Source organism: Acanthopagrus latus, chromosome 12 (genome assembly GCF_904848185.1).
Source record: "Acanthopagrus latus isolate v.2019 chromosome 12, fAcaLat1.1, whole genome shotgun sequence".
In the NCBI taxonomy this organism is placed as follows: Eukaryota; Metazoa; Chordata; class Actinopteri; order Spariformes; family Sparidae; genus Acanthopagrus; species Acanthopagrus latus.
This window is the reverse complement of record NC_051050.1, coordinates 10321966-10344079: the sequence shown is the minus strand read 5'-3', so window position 1 is coordinate 10344079 and position 22114 is coordinate 10321966. Positions and strand designations below refer to the sequence as shown.

Sequence of the window (22114 nt, the reverse complement as noted above, 5' to 3'; positions counted from 1 at the left end):
GACGCACTGGAGATACCTGAGACCACACTGTTCAAGCAGCGAGAATATGAATGTCCTGCTCAGCTAACAGCCTCTTCAAAACCACAAGAAGAAGCTCCAACAACAGGCATAACGGATTACATGCTGCCGGAGGTCCATTAATTGTTGGGCGACACACATCACAATTCATTGCCCGATCCATTTACAAGGTGCCGCAATTAGTGGATATGATTCATGGAAACAAACAAGATGTCAACACCACCGCTGCAGTGTAATGGATTCCTCATTTATCATTGGAGGAGCATAAACTGTGTGCTCCGCGTGCGATCGGTTCTTTTTACTTGAGAAATTGTTTTTTTTTAGTGAAAGCTCAGCAGAGACGGGGACGTTTTTGACCATGTGTGGTTGGTTTGAATAAACACCCTGATGATAAAACACTCTATTTTTTTCTTTCTGAAGTTCACTTGTGGTTTAATCAGATTCTTAAAATGTTTTTAAACTCGACTTCACAATGCCGACTATTCTGGAAGCTGACTCAACACAATGATTTGAGTACATGACAGATACAAGGCTCTACCTGGTTTTGTCTGCTACAGCCTAGTGGCCACTTAATGTAATTACTATAATATTCTGTGAGTGAACTGTCTGGCATGAAAGAAAGTTATCCAATACTGAAAAAACTAAACTGAAGAAGCCTCTTGAATGAGAGACGAGCTGTCCGCAAGAAACAAATCCAGTTGCCTGAGATGTAGCACTCAGGGGAGCTACTTCTGGTAAGTGGCTCAGTATCTCAGCCAATTGCCACAGTGTTTCTGATGGTGAGATGGTGCTTGGCTCAAATCACAGCCTGGTATGTGGAATTTTCATCAGTCTTTGGGCAGGCTTTTTTCAGGTTTCTTTCTCTCGCAGAACAAACGCATGCAGCTCGGGTCGAGAAAAGGCCACATTCAGCAACGGGCTAGTGCCAGGCTTTCCGTCCAGAGTAAGAAATAACGCTGTTTTCACACAACAGGTCGCAGGGGTCGACACAGATACGACAACCCTGACACTTCTTCAGTTTCGCCAAGGATGTGCAGCTCGCATGTAAGTGAGGTGGAACAGGCTGAGTCACCTGTCAATAAATCAGCATTTTTCTTTGACACTGTGTGGTTGAATTTGAAAGAATGATGCAAACACATACATTAAAACAGGTAGAACACCAATTAAATCAGCTGCTGGACATTACAACAGGTAAGCATTTCTGTAACTGCACAAAGACAACCAGAAAGGCTGTTATTTCATATGTTTTATTCAAAAACATGATGTTTAGTGGCACAAGCTGTCTGTGCGCTATTGTAGCTACAGTCTGTCTGTCATCATGCTGTTGTTTAATGTTACGCAGCCTTCTTGTTGTATATAGTACATAATGAATAATCACATCCTCATAAGTATAACAGTTTGTTTTCCATCAGTGGCGCAGCTCCTGCTTTTCGACGCTATTACCAATGATGTCCACCAGATGGCGATATTGTATTCATTCAGGCCTGCTGATGACACCCAGCTCCCCCACCACATCACACTGGGCTCAGTGGCATGAATGCATGTTGTGACTTTGTTGATCTGGAGGTGACATGAAAGCTGAAAAATAAAAGTGATATTCCTTCGACGATAATAACTAATAATGATAATTTTGAGTCCAAAAGAAAACGACTATTTATCAATGTAGCGAGAAAAAACAGCATTATAAACACAACCAGGAGACAGAGGGAGTGAAGAGCTAGGCCTACTTTAGCTATTGTTTTGAATAAAAGCACAAACCTCCTTTTCAATCCCCCCAAACCCTAAATAATCAAAACTAAATAATAATAATAATAATAATAATAATAATAATAATAATAATAATGAAAAAAAAACTCTTATATTCAAGTTTTTCACAGACTCACTTTATATTTGTGTGAACTGGAGGTAAATAAACCACACATAGATATTTAGTCTGCCAACCACACAAATATTTTCACCAAATAAATTATACTATTTTATTCTTATTGTCCTGATATCCCAGTAAGGCTTTCTTAAACCCTTGCTGACACAGGGTTCAGTGGATGTACCTCAGCCCATGTGTTATGTGTTTTCATATGCAGACCGTGTGTACACAGATGGACGTGATCGGAGCGGAAGTGTGACTCTCCTGGGCAGGAAGCTGTCAGCAGTGTTTTTGTTGCTAGTGGGGACTGTTGTGTTGTGAAAATGGCGACGCCTCGTCGCACCTCTCAGCAGCAGCAGCAGCAGCCAAACTCCCTGCTGTCCTCCCCGCCCCGCGGCTCCTCTCTCCCCGGCACCCCGCCTGGCTCTCCGCCGGCACCCGCCGACGATGTCACCCCGCTTCCCCACCGAGGCGCGATGGAGAACGCGGCTGACGGTGAGGTAGCCCCTGCCTCTCCCACCACCACCTCCCCAGCTCTGGCCCTCACCGCCAGCAGCAGCAGCAGCAGCGGCAGCAGCAGCAGCACTAGCAGCAGCGCTAGCTCTCCGACCACCACCGAGGGTAGCGGGACCAGCCCCGGCTCTACGCCCGACTCGGGCAGCGGCAACCCGGGCAGCGGCGGCAGCAGCAGCAGCGGCGGCGGTGGAGCAAACGGGGCGTTCAGGGAGCTGTTTGAAGCCTGTCGGAACGGGGATGTGTCGAGGGTGAAGAAGCTGGTGGATGCGGTCAATGTGAATGCTAAAGATATGGCAGGACGGAAATCGACACCCCTGCACTTCGCTGCAGGTAAACCACGAAAGTCACGTTTTAAACAAACCAAAGTCACTGCGGAGAGTGGCTGGGGAGAGCCAGAGGAGCTAACAGACATTAGCTACAAGCACAACTGTTAGCTGCATGCTTCACCACTATGGGGTGACCTCAGAAAGACAACACATTTGACATTCAACAACGATGAAAAACACAATTTTCAGTCAGTTGGAGTCAAGTATTGAATATTTAACCTGCTGGACTCACTTTTTTCTCAAGCAAACACCTAATGTTTACTTCTGCTGTCACGTCCTCCATCACTCCTTCTGCAGGATGATGAAGTCACTGTAATGACAACAACAAAGTGTCTCTGGGAGGCATTTGACTTAGTCATTTGTTCAGATCTGCTGCAATCTGAATTACTTGAGCTGCTATAACTCACCCTGCAATTGGAGATGAAAAGATGACTTGCATTTTAATTTGATCCAAGGTTGGACATTGTGTTAAATATATAGATGGTGACGTACCTAAAAATAATCTTTAGTGGGACAAGCTGCTATTTAGGTTTGTTTGTGAGCCTGCACACACATCGGACAGTTGGTTTGCGTGTGAAGAGATCGATGCAAGGCCAACAGAAAGACACAACGCAGCTCTGAGAAATCCCTGTTTCTAAAGCATCATCTGAGGAAAAAAAGTGGTTTGAGATATGAAAGTCTATGGTGTTATTTAGACACAGACATTTAAAACGTCAGCACAAGCTCAACATAGACTCAGTAATATCAACAACAGATTTCATTTTTTCATTTGCATCCTCAACTGTACTTGTTTGTGAGTCAAGGAAGCCCGCGGATATAAATCAGGCTTGTCGTTCCCTTTAGCTCCAGACTTGCCTGTTTTTTTAATTACTCCGCCAGTGCAGACAGAACAACAAAAACAAAAAACATGCACAGCTGTTCTACTTCCCGGGCCTTCCTAATCCTCCGCAGCCTGAACAAGAACAGATTCCCTCGAGGCGCACTGCAGGTTTGTAGTGAAGACGTAACAGGCTTCACTTCCCAAACAGCTGCTGCGAGTGCCTGGCGAAACCTAATGATCAAAATACATGAATAGAAAAAAAAAAAAACAGTTTAGAGTAGGGAATCAGACATACTGAAGACGTGAGACAGGACATACGATGAACAGCTTTAAAGTTGCTGATGAGTCCCTGTGCAGGAGTTTCTTACTGTTGTCCGAATTGTTTTAACATCAGTCTCTCCGTCCTCTCTTTCCCCTCCATCCTCCCCACTCTCCACTCCCTGCTCTGTCTCTGTTCCTGTCTCAGGTTTCGGCCGGAAAGATGTGGTGGACCACCTGCTTCAGACGGGCGCTAATGTGCACGCGCGGGATGACGGCGGTCTGATCCCGCTTCACAACGCCTGCTCGTTTGGCCACTCCGAGGTGAGACTTGACAAAGAGTCACTGTGACCGATTTCATCCTGTTGCTGCCGTCGTTTTGCTTCTGTGGTATCGTATGTCACACAGCTTGTGAGTGTGACTAACTTGACTGTAATTGAAGGTGCAGCATGTAAGAATCGGCCACTTGTTTAATTCATTTTCAAAACAGACAGTACAGTGAAGTGCTGTTAACTGTAGCCACCATTACCTTGTTAGTTTTTAATGTATTCAACCAACATTCCTACACATTGCGCCTTCAAGTACAAAGGCAAGCAGTCTTCCTGAGTAATTCAATGAATTCAACTCTATACTTTTATTATTATTATATTGTACTTTTACCCCTCTCCTTACTACATTAGGGCTGCAACAGTATGATAACAGTCTCAGATTATATCACTGTATATACAGTGTTATATAACTAATTTTGTTATTATTAGTCACAATGAGATGAAATCAGAAGGTTTTCTTGGTTGAACAGATGCTTTATCATAATTTCATCCTGACAGACATGAAACTCAAACACAACAATGCTACAAGTCTATCCCTAACCCTAACCCACTAATATATACGATGTGAATACATTAAAATTGTAAACCATGAATAGGAAAATGTACACTGAATTCGGACTGTCGACTTTGTTGCAATGACCGCTGAAGCCCTACACCACATGTGTCTGACAGCTTTCCAAATGACAATTTTTCATGCTCTTCCACTCCATCACCGTACTTGACGTATGTTTGAGATAAACTGAAGGGTTAATGTGTTTAACCCTTCAAATTCTCCCACTTCTTTGGCTAAATAAACTTTTAATAAACCACCTTGTATAGCTAAAAAAAAAAAAAAAGGCATTTTCCCAAACCAGATACAGGCTGTTTTTCCATAAGAAGACTTTTTCTTTGGACTATACTGGGACACCACAAATGAAAAGACAACTTTCCAGTAGTGGTAGAGAGCACATTCCATGGCCAGAGGCTTTTTCCTTGCTGCAGCAGCCCAGGGTTCGAGTCTGACATGCGGCCCTTTGCTGCGTGTCATCCCCCCTTTCTCTCATCCCATTTCCTGACATCTCTCACCTGTCTGATCAAAATTAAGCCATGAAAGGCCAAAAAATACTTTTAAAAAGTTAACATTTTACAGATACATGGCTCTCACAGGACAGTGACGGTACAAACAAAGGGTGATCTTACTGAATTTAATGCATTGTTGTAGATTAAACTATCCAATTATATAAAGTAGTTAAAATGAGCTCAGCCATAAAGATCTTTAGCAGTAAAATTCAACATTAACATTCACACAGCAGTAAAATTAATCCAAAAACATAATGGAAACACTGACAGGGACCATTTTATTGCACATCAGTACTTCAACTTTTAATACTTTGAGCACATTTAGCTTATAATACCTATACTTATAATTTGACCAAAGAAAGACTTTGAATGCAGGACTTTTACAGATATGCATTTTCATTTGTGTTTGAACTTTCCGACACCATAACTGTTTTAGTGTAGTTATGTGAGACACTTCGTGGGCAATGATTCGTGCTAAAGTAACATAAATCAACAGCGAACAGTGAAGGTTACTGTGAGTACCCATTAGACACAAAGGTGAAAAATGCTCTTTCAACAACCAGCTCGGAACAAAGTAGTCCCAAACAGTTAAAACTTTAGCAGAATTTAAATTATTGCTGGTGATAAAAAAGTTTGGGAGGCAATTTTGTGCCCAAGAATTGGTGTGGTAGTAAAATCCAGACTGGACGTAGGAGTAAATTGCAGCCGGTGTTGTTATGAGAGCAAAAGTTGACTCTGTCTAAACATGCAAATCAGCTCCGTTTGCCTCTAAACTATGATGTGGATGCTCAACCTTAAAGATCACACTGAGGAAAACCTGAACATTCACTCTCATTGCTCCGTCTTCCATATTCTGGTCATGCCTGTGCTTTCATGATGTGCTGGAATATCTGTGACGGATGGTCTCATGCTTTTTGTCCTCGCGGCCATTAACCACGGTGATCAATCTAATGTTTACAGTTTCGGATGTTTTAGAGGCTTTTAGAGCTTTCCAGGAGAGCACTTTGCGACCTTGTCAGAAAAGCGGCGCGCTTAATGCAACTGCATGATTGCAGCGGTGATTAGCATCGCGATGAGCGTAAACACTGTCCAAGCTGAAACCAATTATTCAGTCGCTACACAGCTGAGTGAAAGTAGTCGTCAGCTATGTTGTTGGGTTTTTTTTGGTGACTTGCACACTTGAACAAAAGGTGTAGTGCGTGGCAGTGCTGAGGTGAGGTGTAGGAGTATCTTTTCACATGAGATGCAGTGCGAGATTGACGAGCTGATTGAAGTGGTATCGATCGGACTGCTGTTGTTGGGGCACGGAATTGAACCGCAGTGCTTTTTTAGACCACCAAAAAGTGACAGTTTTAATTTTTGGCTAACCCAAATAAGCTTTATAGCATTACGTCTTTATTATGGTTTCCCCGTGAAAACAGAGGGGCACCTGGGATTTAATGTTTTTCTTTTGATGCCGCGCAACGATTAAATCCAGATGTTCTGTGTGTTGTTTTCAGGTTGTGTCCCTGTTGCTGTGCCAGGGGGCTGACCCCAACGCCCGGGACAACTGGAACTACACGCCACTCCACGAAGCTGCCATTAAAGGCAAGATAGACGTCTGTATAGGTAAGCACAATAAACGAATGCTCAAAATGTTGTAGCGTGTGTACAGTATACATTAACTGGATGTCTGATTGCATAGTGAGTCGGTATGTTAATCTTACATTATCTGGTTGCACTTGGGGCTTCTTCTTTGTTTCTGTTGACGGAGTCAGATTGAATTAGTTATGTGAACAGAAGAGAAGCAGAAAACATCGACACTGGTTGCAACAGTGGTTCCTTGAGTTGCGTCATTCCTGAGGGGACAAAAAGTCAGAGTTTCTTGGGGCATGGCAATATAATGATATGACATGGTGCTGTGAGGTGAGACTATGGAAGCCCTTTGTAATAACCATCTTTAATAAAAGGTACATTTGAAAGCAAATGAAACCCAAGGAAATGGTTATTTCACTGTCAACAAACAATTAAATGTGTTCAAAACACTTTTTAATGGTCATCCAAATATTGTTTTTTTATATATGGGTACAAAGTATTGTTAACAATTGTTTAATGCATTGTTTATGAAGCGTTCCATTGTTTGTTAACAGTGAAAATACTACACAGAACCCTTTTAACTATAAATTTGCCATTCGTTAATGATGTTATAATTTAGTGTTACCGAGACTGTACTTTGTATTAGCTTTCGTACATTGTTACATTGTAATATGGCATTAGTGTTGTCTTTCCCTCGTTTGAAAGGCTACATTTATTAAGTTATGTATTTTTCTGACCTTACTGGACTGTTCTACTTCTTCTTATAATATATGTATTTGTTAAATCATAGTTTCAGTGTGTGAATATTTTGTACCAGCAGTCATCCCTACAGTATTGTTGTTAAAGATCCGATTTGATTTTGTTGCCCACTCCTAGCATTTAAAAAGTGCCTTGTGGGGATACATATGGTGGTGGTGTATTATTTATTTCTTTATACCAGTATGTCTAAAATCCTTGGAAGAAATACACAATACGTTTATTCAGAACCGCAGTATTGTGGTGCCTGCCTTATTGCCGTATTGTGGCCAATACAAAGGCCTAACTTCACTGTGACACGTGTGTTTCTTTATTTCCGGTGGTGTTTGTGACAAAGTTTGAGATATTAAATCCTCTGTTGATTTTGAAGTGTAGTGTTTCTGACCCTCTGAAGTCATAACCTGGAGTTCTGTATAATCGCACAGTAATTTTAGAAACTGTAATAAACCACCCGCAGACTGTATGCTATTATTTTCCATTAGGCACAAAGCAACAAATAACCTGTAAAGTGCAATTACTGTGTCACTGCTTATTCTTAAGCCCACACAGGGGATCAAAGAGCATTGATTTCTTTCTGTTTTACAATGTATAAGCTCCCACCGACATAGTTCTCATTTAAAAAGTGATACAGCACCACAGGCTCGGTTTAGAAAGGACATCAGTAGCAGCAGTTGATCTTTAAAGGTGGATTGAATAATAGAGAGACTGTATTGCCGTTCCCCGAGGAAAATCTGAAGTAGACGAGAAACGCTGTTGCAGGAAAAGCATCTGAGCTGTACATTTGTAGGATAATCTTTATGATCTTAATGGAAAAGCATCGCTCAGTGTGAGGAGTAACAACAAAAGACTGCAACGATGGTCGTCGTCACCTTGCTGCCAGGATCAGATTGCTTAGAGCAACAAGGAAGGAAAAGTTGCTCCAGTCGTTCGTATTTCTCCAGAAGCTGCTGCAGAGCGTCTGCGCTCTGAAGGACTGCATAGCAGCAGAGGGCTGTGTGGAGCTCTGATGATCAACATAAGCACAAACCTCACCCTGTTGTCAGGCCCGAGAGCAATTATTGATTTATCAATAATTATGAATGCCACTGATATCGAGGTTAAATAATTCATCTTTGCTGTCGGACTTCATTCAACCATGCTCGGTGTTGATTTTTAATCAGAGCAGAGATTAACATTAACATCAGTCAACAAGAACACTTAATTAGACAGGAAAATGAGACATAAACATGAACTTAAGTTTGAAATACACCAGAATACAAAACTACAGAACACAAAGAAAGAATCTAATTCAGTATATGTGATCAGATGTCATGCTATTTTAGTTATGACTCCACTTTTAGGTACATAAATTCATTAGCTGGTTGTTTGTGTCTTCGCTCCAGCTTTTTGTGACCTCTCGCGGACAAGAATGACTCCGACAAAGAGATTTGAGAAACTAATACTATCATACTAAGAATTTTCTCCCAGGTCTGAACAAAGAGATTGAATACAATACCGAGAGCAACTACAATGAACAAAATGAAATATAATTCAAAGTGAACATCAAGCTCACCTTGTTATCATCCATCCAGGAATTTGGTTGTTTTTTGGCAGGATTTTTGACATTTTTTATAATTCCTCAGGGTATAATGCATGGACCTGGATGTGGGAAAAAAGAGGCGAACTTAGATATTTATTAATGATTGAGTACTAAAGGGATTAGGTGGAGATATGCTCTCTACTAAGTGCTATTCGGGTTTCTTGTTTGTTTTTCTGTTGTTAGATTCTATGATTTACTGTCATATTGACATGACATCTTACAAAGTTCAGTTGGCAGATCATCACAGCTGCCTCTGGGTCGCCGTCCATAATGGTTCTCTGTTATTACGGCTGACAGTGTAACATCACTAGTGTGTAATTTTGATCATTCCTGTCTCGTCACCCTGACAGCCGCCCATGAAACACTTGGCTGAAGCAAGATGTGTTTTAATGGCACTTCTGTAATGGCATGTTGTAATCAGCTTTATCAAAGTGTTCTAATGATACAACTGCTAACACTGCCAAATGTGTCATGTTTTGATCTGCAGCATGACTTTAAGCATCGCTGTGCAAAGGTGTTTGAATTGGTGTTGAAATAAATGCACTATTCTTAATGAAGATGTGGTGTTCATTAGGTCGAATCGAGCAAGTTTGTGTAGTTTGATATTTGGTGAATCTGACGTATGAAGGAATTTAGATCAAAAGACTCAACGTTCTTCCATGAGGACCGTCTTCTTGGAGTTACAGTCATCGGGGTATAGATGGAGCAGGTCAAGCAGAGGGTGCTGTTGTATTGAGGCCACGGTAGGGTATGTCTAGCAGTTTGATGCATGATGCCATTTACAGCCAAACATGGCGATGAATGATAATATTGTTGGATGTCATCTTATGGGCTACCACTATAACGTTACTAAAAATTCTTCATCGTCCTGATGGGGTTAACTTGTGAAGGGGTACACAGGTACTCATTGAACCAGAGTGACATCAAGTAAGTGCTATTTCCAGTAACAAGCTTTTACTCACCAAAGGAAAAAAAATCTGCCCACATTTGGTGCTTGGCAGGTGTTCATTTTGGACCCTGTCTGTGTGTGGCAGTGTGTGTGAGGCAGGATGCACCCTGGCGTTGGTGTGGGTGGCGGCTTCATCACAGCACTACAATGGAAGAAGGCTCAGTAGTCGGTAGGGCTGGGTATCGTGGCCAATTTCCTAAATCGATTCAATTTCGATTCATAAGGTTCTGAATCGATTAATCACGATTCGATTCGATTAGATTAGATTAGATTTGATTCGATTCGATTCGATTCGATTCGATTCGATTTCGATTCAATCTTCTCATAAATAATGAAAATGGCTCAACTGTGTTACAAAATACACTTTATTTTTTATCTTCAACAAAACAGGTTTTAAGCTTGTGAATTGGACATTTTAAACTAGACCTGTAAACAAAAAATTCAAGTTTCAAAAGTGCAATCTTGACAAATAATTCAACTACAACATTCCATCACTGTTTCTTAAAGTGCAATAATAATAATAATGGTAACAAAACTAAAAGTAAACTTAAACTGTCCAGTCAAGCCCTGTTATTGTGACTTTGTTCTCACTTGGTAATTGTGAGATTTTTGTTTAGGAAAAGGAGCTCATTGACATGATCTGGGGTTAGGCAGCTCCTTTTTGCGGTGACAATATCACCCGCAGTTGAAAACACTCTCTCTGACGCAATACTGGTCCCTGGGACGCAAAGGTATTGCTTCGCCAGGCGAGCCAACAGTGGATACTCCCTTTCATTTGACCTCCACCAGGTCAGAGGATTTTCATTCAGCCCAGCAGGTTGTTCTGCCCTGTATCTTCTGATTTCATCTCCAGCCTTCATGGCTGGAGTTTTATGGCCATTTTCCTTTGCTGTTGGTAAGTAGACTGCCCCAAGAAGAGACTCCAAGGTGCTGGATTTCTTGGGCTTCTTGGGCGAAGTCGCTTCCCCCATCTCCTCAGCTCCTTCATCAGCATCATTACCATCAGTATTTTGCTGTTGAATAAGACAGAAAAAAAAACAAAACCAGAAATAAATAGACTGAAAATCATTCATGAACTCTTTTAAATTATATAATATTCCTTATAATCCAATAGAGAATATTTTAATTCTCAATGAAAACATTCTTATTAAACTGCACACTTTTAAAAAAAATACTTACATCACGTGCAGCAGTGGCAGCCTCAGTCTGCAGTCTGGAGAAGGTGTCATCTTGCTCTTTAGCAGACAGGAATGGTAGGGCCTTAAAGCGAGGATCCAGCGCTAATGCTGCATACAATATGTCCTTCTGCACATCATATCTTAAAGACATTTCATAAATTATTTTTGTTATCACAGTATGAGGATAAACATGGCATGCAATACAAATATACAATCTCACACATACAAACAAAAAAGTGCATGTATTACGAATTACTAACTACTACAAGTAATCAGTAAAATGAGGAAAAAATGCACATAAAATACAAAACTTTGCTTTTGTAATGTTTTGATTTGGCCTACCACTGACGATTGCACACACACACAGAGAGAGAGAGAGAGAGAGACCTTAGCATACCTTGTCCTCAAGTTATTCTTTGCAGCAGCCTTCAAGTCCCTCACCACGGTGGAGTCTTCGATGCTGGGGGTCAAGGCCTCCTGCAGCAGGGCGAGAAGTGGGGCGATGACGGACAGAGTTGGTTGCTTGTCCTCCGACATGGCCAGTGTAGCTTCTTTCATTGGTTTCAAGACCCGCACCAAATCTTCTGCAATCGTTACATCCTCCTCTGTTAAGGTGCACAGATCTTTTTCATTCCTGCGCACGTCTAGTGAAAGGAGAGTGGCAGAGATGGCTGGCTGTTGTTCTAAAAAGCGCTCCAGCATGTCCAGTGCACTGTTCCACCTCGTCACAACGTCTACTGTTAGCTTGTGTGCTGGCAGTTGAAGCAGCTTCTGTTTTTCTTTTAGTATGTGGTTTGCCATCGTACTCCGATGAAAGAACGTTGCTATACGCCTCACTCGAGCCAGCAGACGTGACACGGCTGGGACTTTTAGACCTGCTTGTGAGGCTAAGTTCAGTGTGTGCGCGAAGCACCCGACGTGCATTAGCTGCATTATCTCCACCGCACGAACCATATTTGCAGCGTTGTCCGTCACGACTGCTGGGTCTTTGCTGGTCAGTCCCCACTCCTGTATGGCCCCCGTCAACATATCGGCTATATTAATAGCAGTGTGGCTCGTGAGAACCTCGGTGGTCTGTAGCACATGAGACATGAGGCACCACTCGTTGTCGATGTAGTGAGAAGTCACTGTCATGTACGACTGCGTTGACAGTGATGTCCAGGTGTCACAGGTTATGGCGACCCTCTCTGCTGACTGCATTTTCGTTAGGATGTCGTCTTTCACACATGTATACATCATTGGGATAACAGTTTCAGTCAGATGTTTACGTTGCACCATAACGTAGTGTGGTTCGAGCACCTGAAGGAGTCGCCTGAAGCCTTCGTTTTCCACTACCGAGTACGGGCGTAAATCTTTGCAAACAAAAGTTGCGATGGCCTCTGTTATCTTTATGGCTCGCGGCGAATCGGCTGGTAATGTTAGTGATTCCCTCAGTTTCTTTTGTTTTGCCCCTGACGGCTTGTTGTCGGAAGCGAATGTTAGCGTAGTGTGATACCTCGTTAAGTGGTTTCTGAGGTTTGTAGTATTTCTACAATAACTGACCTCCGCTTGGCAGATCTTGCAAACCACTTTGGTTTTATCCAGCTCTTTGTCCGGTGTTGTTTTAAATCCGAAATGGTTCCAGACGTCAGACTTCAGCTGGGACGGCTTGCTGAGCGGAGTTTTACTTGCATCGGCCATTGTGTGTATGCACGCTTGTGAACGTGAACCGGGCATAAACGCGCCGCGGTTTCGTCGCGCGCGAGACCACTGGGGTTCATGGGGAAAAAAAAATCGATCTCATGCCCTATGAATCGATATTGCAAAATTTAAATGAAATCGATCTGAAATCGATTGAATCGATTTTTTTACTCAGCCCTAGTAGTCGATGACTGTTCCATCCACAATCATTCACGGGCCCAACACGAGGCCATGCTTAGTTTTTATTTGACTCTACAACAATGTTATTGTGACACAAAGTCGGTAGGCCTATATGTTATTCACCAATGGTTCAAAGGTTAAATATTTTCAAGATGCTTTAAAAATCTGGCTCATTCACTCAGGTAACAGATTTGGTTGCCCCTTGGCACAAAGGACTGTTATTCTCAAGTCCTGGATGTGAGAGTCCTTGACTGCAGGAACAGACGGATGCTTTCATGCATTGGCAGACAACAGTAAGAAAACAGGTACAATGTAAAGATGACTCGATATATCCATTCATACGCGAAATATCTGATTTTGTGTCGGAAAGTTAGCTCTCAGTTGATGTAAGCAATGGATGAAAGAAGTCTGAGATGAGACTGTACTTAACAGAGACGGTGCGCTGTGTGAAATGGTTTGCAATAATGTTGATAATTTTCAATGAATTAGAAAATACAGTTTATAACTGAGGTCACATAGTTTTCTTCTATGAATACGCGTTCTCTTTCATAGTATTAGGTTTTTGATGCCTGTTCGTGCTAGTCAGAGAACCGGGGTTATGGATGTAACCTAAAGCTTTGAACCAGGTCTTCACATATCAAATAATGCAGCACAGGCAATTTATATTTTTCCCACATGGAATGACATAATCTTTGCCTTTGAGTGCTGAAAATCACTCCTCAGCTGGTTGTGTGTTGTTTCAGCACATAAAGCTTTCAAACACTCGCCTGATGAGTCCAGTGCCTGAGCATTTTTGGTGAGGTTGAAACACTCAGAGGGACCTCCTGAAATCTCAAAATCATATTGTATTTGTTCGTCCTAATTTGCATTACTAGGGTTAAACGTTTGTTCAAGCAGCTGACCATGTATCATATTTATGCATGATTTGCCATCCTAGCTGCACAGTTACAAGCAAAACAAGGCATGTCAACAGAATTCACATGACCTCCAGCAGCTTGTTCACTGGGCAGAGCTTTTGGTCACCATGCCAGGTTAGAGATTTGGCGGCGGGGTCAAATCAACTGTGAATCGACTGTAACTTCAGCTCAGCACGACGGGCGCTCGATCCTCTTCTCTGGTGTTCAGACAAGTCGAGTAAGAAGAACGTAATCTCTCATTACCAGACCTGCATGTCTTGAAGCTCAAATCTCGTCAGCAAACTTGGGATAAGACGATCTCGGAAATCCCAAAGGAGTTTTTAAAAAACATTGAAAACGAGTGACTGTTCGGTACACAGTGTCCTCAGTTCCACTGTGTCATTTTACTGGTTGTGGTCATATGTGTTTGGATTCCTCTGGCTGTCAGTGCGGTTGATGAGATGGCTGGATGTTATCTGGTTTAATTGGATTGAACTGCGCGGTGCCCGGCCCACATCTCAGGGGAACTTTCGAAGACACATGTTAAGTCGATTGCATCGGTTAAATTGTGATGAAATATGAATGAAAATTTGAATTATTGATTATTCTCTCCACTCTTCTGGTTAAACATTTACATATAAAATTACAGAAGATAGTGAAAATTGCTCATTAGAATTTGCTCAGTGCTTCAGGTGAGGTCTTTAAATTGCCAGTTTTGTACAATAAGCAGCACAGAACCCAAAGATATTGAATTTACAACGATGTCAAAGAGTGGAAAGAAGCAAATTTGTCACATTTGAGACATTAAAGCAGTAATTGTTTGTCATTTTTCCTGGATAAATGAAAAAAGGCATTAGTTATCAAAATCATTACCAATCACCCACATTTGATATAAACACTCTGTTTCAGATTCATTTGTTTCTCCGCAGCCCTCCTATCTCATTTCTTGCTGCTCATTTTTACTGACAGCGACAGCACGGCGCACTTCCTTGTCTTTATTATGTAGGCTGGAGGTTAGACTTTTGCCCAGATAAGTGCCGGCAGCTCTTTGCCTAAACGTTCGCCTGTGTAAAACTGGCAAAAGGCCGCAAATGTAAATTTAGACCGACTAAAAGCTCCCGTGGAATTGAGACTGCGTAAAAGTCTGCTGGTTGACTTGTTATCTGCTGCTCTTATTCTGTGGCAGCGCTTTGTCTCCATGTTGGGAGCAGTGTTTCCCATTTGCAGTTTTCATATTTGAACTCCTCAGATATATATCTGAATATCTCAATTTAATTTTTTCCCCCCTAAAGTTTCTTGTGGGACGTCGACACTGCAGATAGTTAAAGGATAACTGTTGCATTATGACATTGTCCTGAAAACTAATCCTGTCCGAAAAGGGGATTTAGTCTGTTCAGAGAGGGCTCTGGCAGGTATTATAGCAGAGCCGTGCCCATTAGAGACAAAACCACAAACAAAACATTATAAGTAGACAAGTGTAGATGAATCAGAGACGGTGGTTCAGACTGGATTTCTCTGTCTGCCTCACTATGTGCGTATCTTTATTCTCTCACCATCGGGTATCGGCATAAGTGTGTTTGCTCACTTGTGTGTGTGTGTGTGTGTGTGCGTGTGTGCGTGTGCGTGTGTGTGTGTGTGTGTGTGTGTGTGTGTGTGTGTGTGTGTGTGTGTGTGTGTGGGATTGGTGCAGAGCTAAATCATATTTTTTGTTGAGGGTTGAGTGGGTGACTAAAGTCTGCGTCAGTGCCGGGGCAGAGGCACACACATGCACACATACACACTAACACACACACACATGCATGCGCGCACACGCTCTCGCCTCCTCTCCCCTCCTCTCTCGCCGGGGCTGATCAGGGTGGTTCGAGGTGTACACAAGTCAAAGGGCATGTGCACCCGGGACCGCTCAGCAATCACAATAGAGGGAAGTTAAGTAGAGAGGAAGCCAGTTAGAGTATTGACACTAGCCCCCCCAAAAGAGATTATTTACCGAAAAAAGAAGTGAGCGCAGGCAGTTTGTTATTCAGCTCAGACCTGTTCTCTAGACGCATGACTCTCCTCTCCTCTCCTCTCCTCTTCTCTTCTCTTCTCTCCTCTTCTCTTCTCTTCTCTTCTCTTCTCTGCTCTTCTCTGCTCTTCTCTTCTCCTGAAATTCTCATCTCCTCTCCTTTGCCCTCTCCTTCCTTCTCTTCTTTTTAATTATATTTCTTTCTTTCCTTTCCTTTACCTTCCCATCCTGTCCTTTTCTTTCCTTTCTTGTTCTCCTCTCCTCTGCCCCTGTTTTTACTACTCCCTACTCTCCCCCCCTCCCTCTCCGCCACACAGTCACACAAACACTCTTGTTTTGTTTTTGCTATGCCTCCCCTCTTTTCGTCCTCTACCTCTCCCATCCTCTCTGACTCTCAGCCCCCACCCGTCCTCCCCCCTCCCCTCCCTCCTCTCCTCTCCCCTCTCTCCTCTCTCCTCTCATCTTGCTCTCCGCTGCATCGCTCAGTCAGTCGGAGAGGCGAGAGTCTCTCCACTCGCACTGCCTGGCCAGCTCGTCGCTGCTGCTGCTGCTTCTGCCGCCGCTGACCGCTCCTCCCTCACTCGTTTTTTTTTTTTTTTTTTTTACATATACTATTTTCTCAGCTTAACTGTAGCCTCCCCCAGCTCCTCCGTGGAAGTGTAATGTGTTTTGTAGCCAGTCACGTAGACGCTTTGTAAGGTCCGCTGTTTCTCTCCGGCGGTGCTGCTGTAGCGTAGCTCTCGCTGCTCTTGTTGTGGCATGTCTGTTTACATCAGCAGCATGGCTCGCAGGGCAGGGGCAGCCAGGGGCAGCCGAGGGAGCAGCGCTAGCAACAGAGGAGGAGCAGCCGGAGGAGGAGCAGAGAAATATGAAGCAGGACGTGCAGAGGTGCTGCCAGGAGAGCCAGGAGGCACGACCAGAGGAGGAGTGATAGCAGAGGAGCAAGGGGCAGAGAGCGGAGGAGGTCCAGGAAGATCAGTTTATGTAGCAGGATGTGGTTCAGCAGCAGGAGGAGGAGGAGGAGCAGTGGGGGGAGGAGGAGGAGGAGGTGGAGGAGGTGGAGGAGGAGGACTAGCAGGAGGTGTGTGTCGGGGAGTTTGCATGTCAGTCCAGGAGCTCAGCTACTGTCTGTGTCTGCCCTGTTGTTGTACAGTGTTACTGCAGCATGGAGCTGACCCCAACATCCGCAACACCGACGGCAAGTCCGCCCTGGATCTGGCCGAACCGTCCGCCAAGGCCGTGCTCACAGGTCAGTTTTTGTGTATCGTCTGTCACACACATACACACACACACACAAGTCCTTACACGTCTGTGTTCCGTCCGTCTCACTCTCTGTTACGGATCGCTTGTTTATATCACCACTTTCAACCAGCACTCATCCCCTTATTTTGTCCAGCGCTCCAGGCGGTATCACCCGTTTTTCCTGCTGTCAATCTATCACCCCCCTCAGTTCACAAGGCCGCGCTACTTGCGCGCTCACACTTTACTTGTTATTCAGTCTTTGTGTCCGAGGCTGTACACTTCACATCACATTTTCTTTATTTCGCTCCTCTGTTACTATCCACGGGTCAGAAGTGTGTCAGTGTCTACTCTCGTTCCTGATCTTATTTCTTTCTTTCTCCTTTGACACCTCTTCTGGCTGAGGCTGCGCTCACTAATCAGCTACTCAATAACCTTGCTCTCTCGTGCTGGATTTTGGTTGCCATTGTTTTCCTTCCTTGCATTCCTGTTTCTCTCTGTCAAGATGTGAAAAATTGAGGGATAATCAAAGACACGCCTTGCACCCCATCGATCACACTCTACTGTGGCCTCATTGAGGGGCCAGGGATAACCTTTGCTTCATCATCATCATCATCATCATTGTCCCACTTTGGTTCAGATCAAATGTTCAATGTTTTCCATTTAAAGAACTGGAAAAAGAGGCTTTTACACCCTTAAAAGCATCGATAAAGTCATCGGAGAGCTTTAGTGGCCGACATGGGACACGAGAACTTTGCTGCGCAACCCAGACTAATTACTGGTTCTTTCATTGTTACAAGTCCTTGAAGGCAGCAGGACTCATTACACTTGCTCAGCGTTAGAGGAACCACTGGGATGCAGTTAAAGCTTTTAAACGAGGAACTAATTAAAAATATATGTCTCTTAAATAAATTATTTTTAGAATTTCTTTTTCAATTTCCTCTCAGTTGGACAGCTGCAAATACAGACCAGAGAGAGTTTACGCAGGTTTCGGTTTGCTCTTCATGAATCTTCTCGTCTATGATGTGGCAGATGAGCGTGCTGCTGTTGTGAGTGACGGCTGATGAGTAATGAGTGCTTTTCTCACTTTTTCCTTGGTTGGAAAAGGTTGAAGACATGGGTGTTTTTTTTTTTTTTGCAGTGGTGGATGAGTAAAGAGAATTTAAAATTAAAAACCTCTTCCTGGGCTCGCCGTCTCTCTCTGTGGTTATCGACGTAGGCTCCATATCAGTTTTCGCAGCACCCCTCCTGTGTTTGCACCATCAGCTCCCCTCGTTAGGCTCTGTGGTAAATGAGATAAACTTTGAGATACCACAGCGAGGAGCTGTGCAGTGTCAGAACACGAGGGGAGGGATTCGCCGCAGCCACACTGAAAAGTGATTGTCCTTGCCAGCTTGAATGGAAACGAGGTAGTTCGGTGCCAGAATTATTGAGTGTTGCTGCATATGTTGCAGTTAGCCCCTTCAACCTATCTCAGTATCGCCAATGAGACAAGTTTTACAATGGAGCCGTCAGGGACATGCGATTTATGTGCCGTAGAAGTGGAAGATCGAGCAGAGCAGTAATTCAACAGATCTTATATATGATAGAAAGTGTTTACCACACATTGCACACTCTTAAGTGTGTGAGTGTACTGTATATACTATATAATGACTGAGGGCGACTCAGAGTGCAAACAACAAACTGACAGACTCAAACACAGTGATGCTTACAAATTGGAGTGCACTCGGCGCAGCTTTGTTGTGTTTGCTGACACTCGGCACTAGCAGAGGTCATGACAGAGCATCAAAGATGTCTCCAAACCGAGGATTTGAACACGGAGTCTATCTTACTTAAGCAAGTGCCGAAACAAAGGTGTGAGCGGAATCTTTAAATCAAGAGAGAAACAAAGAACAATTACAACAGCAGTCCCAATTCCAGCGTTGTGTTATTTCAGATTCGTTTTCAAACTCTGAGGCTCTGAGGGAGAGGCATGAGGCAAAGGTGCCGCATGAGGTGAAAGGGCCAGGTGCCCTGATAACAACAAGGATTTATTTATTGTATCTTTTACCTGCTCAACTGGCGTGCTTCCCAACAGTCAGCGCTCGCAGCAGCAGCAGTGTGTTTGACACACAGCTCATGGAGGTACTCGAGGTGCTACTTCTTCTTGGAGTCAGATCTGAGCGCACTGACATGATACGCACATTTATAGATTCAGTGTGACCTATGCTTTAAAGAGATATTATCCGGGATGTCATACTGTGAGAAACGTCCATAGATCGGCTTAGACATCATAGAAAAAGATGTTCCGTGTAGCCTCAGAACCTGCCTTAGAAAAATCTTATTTTAAAAATGTCTTAAGACTCACTCAACACCAGTAATAGTCTTTACACCCATGAATACATTGCAAACAGGAACTGCTAATGGCTAATTCGGCACACGTAAATGATGCCAATCTGCAAAACTGTGAACACATACAGACTAAAAACCTGCAGCACAGTTGTCTCTGCTTTGTCTAAGGCTGGACCCACGGCTCCAGGACTATAGTGTGTGACTGCATTTACATTTTTACCTGTTTGAATACTGACACTGTGTTCAGTGTGCAGCAGCTGCCTTCGCACATATTCATTCATGAGACTGGGTCTTTTCCCGGCTCACTGGGAGCCAAAAGTAGACTTCACCAGTGACCTACTCAACCCTGGTGTATTTTTAAAATGGAAATAGATTTTAAGCAGATGTATGATTCCCCATTTGCTCACTCTAAGAATCTTCAACCCCTGTGATGGAAGAAAAGAGAGATTTGGTATTGAAAACATGTTTTCATTTGAATAAAATGGGGGGCCTCTTGAACACATTTTAACTTGTCATAGCAGGGAAAGCACAGCGGTAATTAATAAAACCAATTCATTAAGCCATGCCAAAGAGGCAGCATGTAAAAGACCAGGTTGCTGGCACTGTATCGCCTCACTGCATTGCAGCCTTAATTGAGGTTATAAATTACACGTGTGCCTTCCTGAGACATGTCAAAATGTCTTGAAAAGGAGCTTGTCAGGATGTCGATATTTACAGTTGGAGTATAGTCCTTACAACTCACACAAACATGACAGAATACTCATAGCTTCACTCAAGTGTACAAGCCTTCTAAAGGAGCAGATGGGTGCGTTGTGAAATTTTAATGAAAAAGACAACAAGGAGACATTAACAAAGACGGCTAAATGTTATCATCCGTTTGCAACATCTGCTGGTTCCAGCGATGCGTTCAGGTGAAAATCGGCAGCCTACACAGCAACCAGTTGATCCATAACACCGGCGCTCTCTGTTCTGTGGTTCGGATCAGACAAATTCACAGCGTCTTGTTAGGAAGGTGAATTACGCTGTTAATGACCATCACTAATTAGCTAAACTAGCGTCCTGTTGCGTTGTTTGCTCGCCCACACCACCGCAGAGTGATTCCACTGTTGTAATTAACTGTTCGCTATGATGCATTTAACACAGTGCTCTTAAAGATGGATTTATTATCGCTCAGGCGTATACGTTTTCTGTCCAGGAAAAATCCCTCAAGAGCGTAAATGGGAACATATACGATTGTGTTTGTATATCTGCAGCCTCCGCATAGGTGTCTACAGTGCCACCCTGCCGGCGCCTTTCTCCTCCCTGTCCTATATGTTCTGTGTCTACACTATGAGTTTCTGCTCAATTCCTCATCTCTGCCGCAGGCCCAGCACAGCTTTCAGCTTCAGTCTGTGGTGATGGAAGTTTATATTGACCCATAAATTAGCTCCACTGCCCTGCCACATCCAACCGACTGCTCTCAGAAATGATAGACTCTAGGCCTGCTCCCTGTGAGCTGGAGATGCGAAACTGGAAAACAGAGAAAATTAGTTTCCCTTTTTTTCCAAAGCAGCTTCAAACAAACCCTCGCGCAGCATTTTAATTATGTCTTTTTGCCATACAGTTTGTTTTCCTGATCAGGGTGAACATGTCAGAACAGGGCAGGGCGGTGTTGATTCACACTCCTCAGATTTGCCATTTTACACGCTCTAACAGGGAGTTCTGCAGTTCCGAATGAGACATCAGTGTTCACACCACAGCAGGGGCCAGACTCGCATACACAACTGTTTTTCCGCGTGTAGAGGATTTGATGACAAAGGCCTCGTCTGTGTGCGACATCGACATTATTTGCAAAAAGGACAAGGAGCTAGTAAGGACAAGCTCCTCCAAACATATTGTGTTACCTGTTGTAATCCACTGTTGCAAAATAAATGAGCAATTAAGTCGGATAGAAAATGTAAATTCATCAACGCTGCCAAAAAAACCTTGAGGTTAAACTCTCCTAATTACTCTATTGTGCTTTTATATTGTAAAAGCTCAGAGAGTTTCAAGTTAATTATATTGTTCCTTATCAGGTTACAGAGGAGGGCATGCACAGATTTGCTATGAGATTAGTTTATCGCTAAATGGTCACCGGCTCCTAGGGCCAAATTCGGATGTCCCGCGGTACACAGTGCTTTATCAGATGTTGGAGCGGAGCTGGTCTGTTCTGACCTGATTTATAGCCCCGCGTCAATGTGGAACAAGTTGAGAAATTCGAGACAAAGGCGCATTTTGTGATCAAGCCAACTCATTTTAATACAGCCACGGGTCTTCATCACAAAGTCAATGAAAGAAAGTACATTTTGGGTTGCGCTTATAATGAATTATGCACAACACGCTCGCCTGTTGTTTTGACGGACAGATCCAGGATCTAAATTGCAATCTTATTTACAGTTTTCAAGTGACTGTAGACTGTGGTTTACTTGAAATAGCCTCTGAAGTTTACCATTTGCATTTCCAGTTTTAATAATGTTTTACTGCGTTACAGTGCTGTGGTCAAGAGCTTGTTAGGTTTCGGCACATAAACGCTTAGCT

General features: G+C 43.2%; 2 protein-coding genes across 2 annotated transcripts in view; one reads left to right on the top strand and one right to left on the bottom strand.

Moving 5' to 3' along the window:
- The first annotated feature begins 2116 nt into the window (after window positions 1–2116).
- The window catches only part of tnksa (tankyrase, TRF1-interacting ankyrin-related ADP-ribose polymerase a), a 115647-nt gene continuing 95649 nt past the window's right edge, over window positions 2117–22114 (top strand). The window contains exons 1-4 of the mRNA XM_037116521.1: window positions 2117–2728; window positions 4011–4126; window positions 6690–6798; window positions 17142–17237. Coding sequence (XP_036972416.1) covers window positions 2206–2728; window positions 4011–4126; window positions 6690–6798; window positions 17142–17237 — 844 coding nt within the window. The 5' untranslated portion in view covers window positions 2117–2205. The remainder of the gene's footprint in view (window positions 2729–4010; window positions 4127–6689; window positions 6799–17141; window positions 17238–22114) is intronic.
- On the bottom strand, window positions 10397–12948 carry LOC119029589 (E3 SUMO-protein ligase ZBED1-like). Its single transcript, XM_037116523.1, has 3 exons — window positions 11625–12948; window positions 11229–11367; window positions 10397–11062 (listed from the first exon to the last, which is right to left on the bottom strand). The coding sequence occupies exons 1-3, from the start codon at window positions 12941–12943 to the stop codon at window positions 10637–10639; spliced, it is 1884 nt and encodes a 627-aa protein (XP_036972418.1). The 5' UTR covers window positions 12944–12948; the 3' UTR covers window positions 10397–10636.

Bases quoted from the DNA above. Each gene is read 5' to 3' on its own strand.
- LOC119029589 (XM_037116523.1), bottom strand. From the start codon at position 12,943: ATGCCCGGTTCACGTTCACAAGCGTGCATACACACAATGGCCGATGCA. The intron at 11,368-11,624 runs GTATGCTAAGGT...AATGTCTTTAAG, and splicing joins AAGAATAACTTGAGGACAAG to ATATGATGTGCAGAAGGACA. The intron at 11,063-11,228 runs GTAAGTATTTTT...CTTATTCAACAG, and splicing joins CTGCCACTGCTGCACGTGAT to CAAAATACTGATGGTAATGA.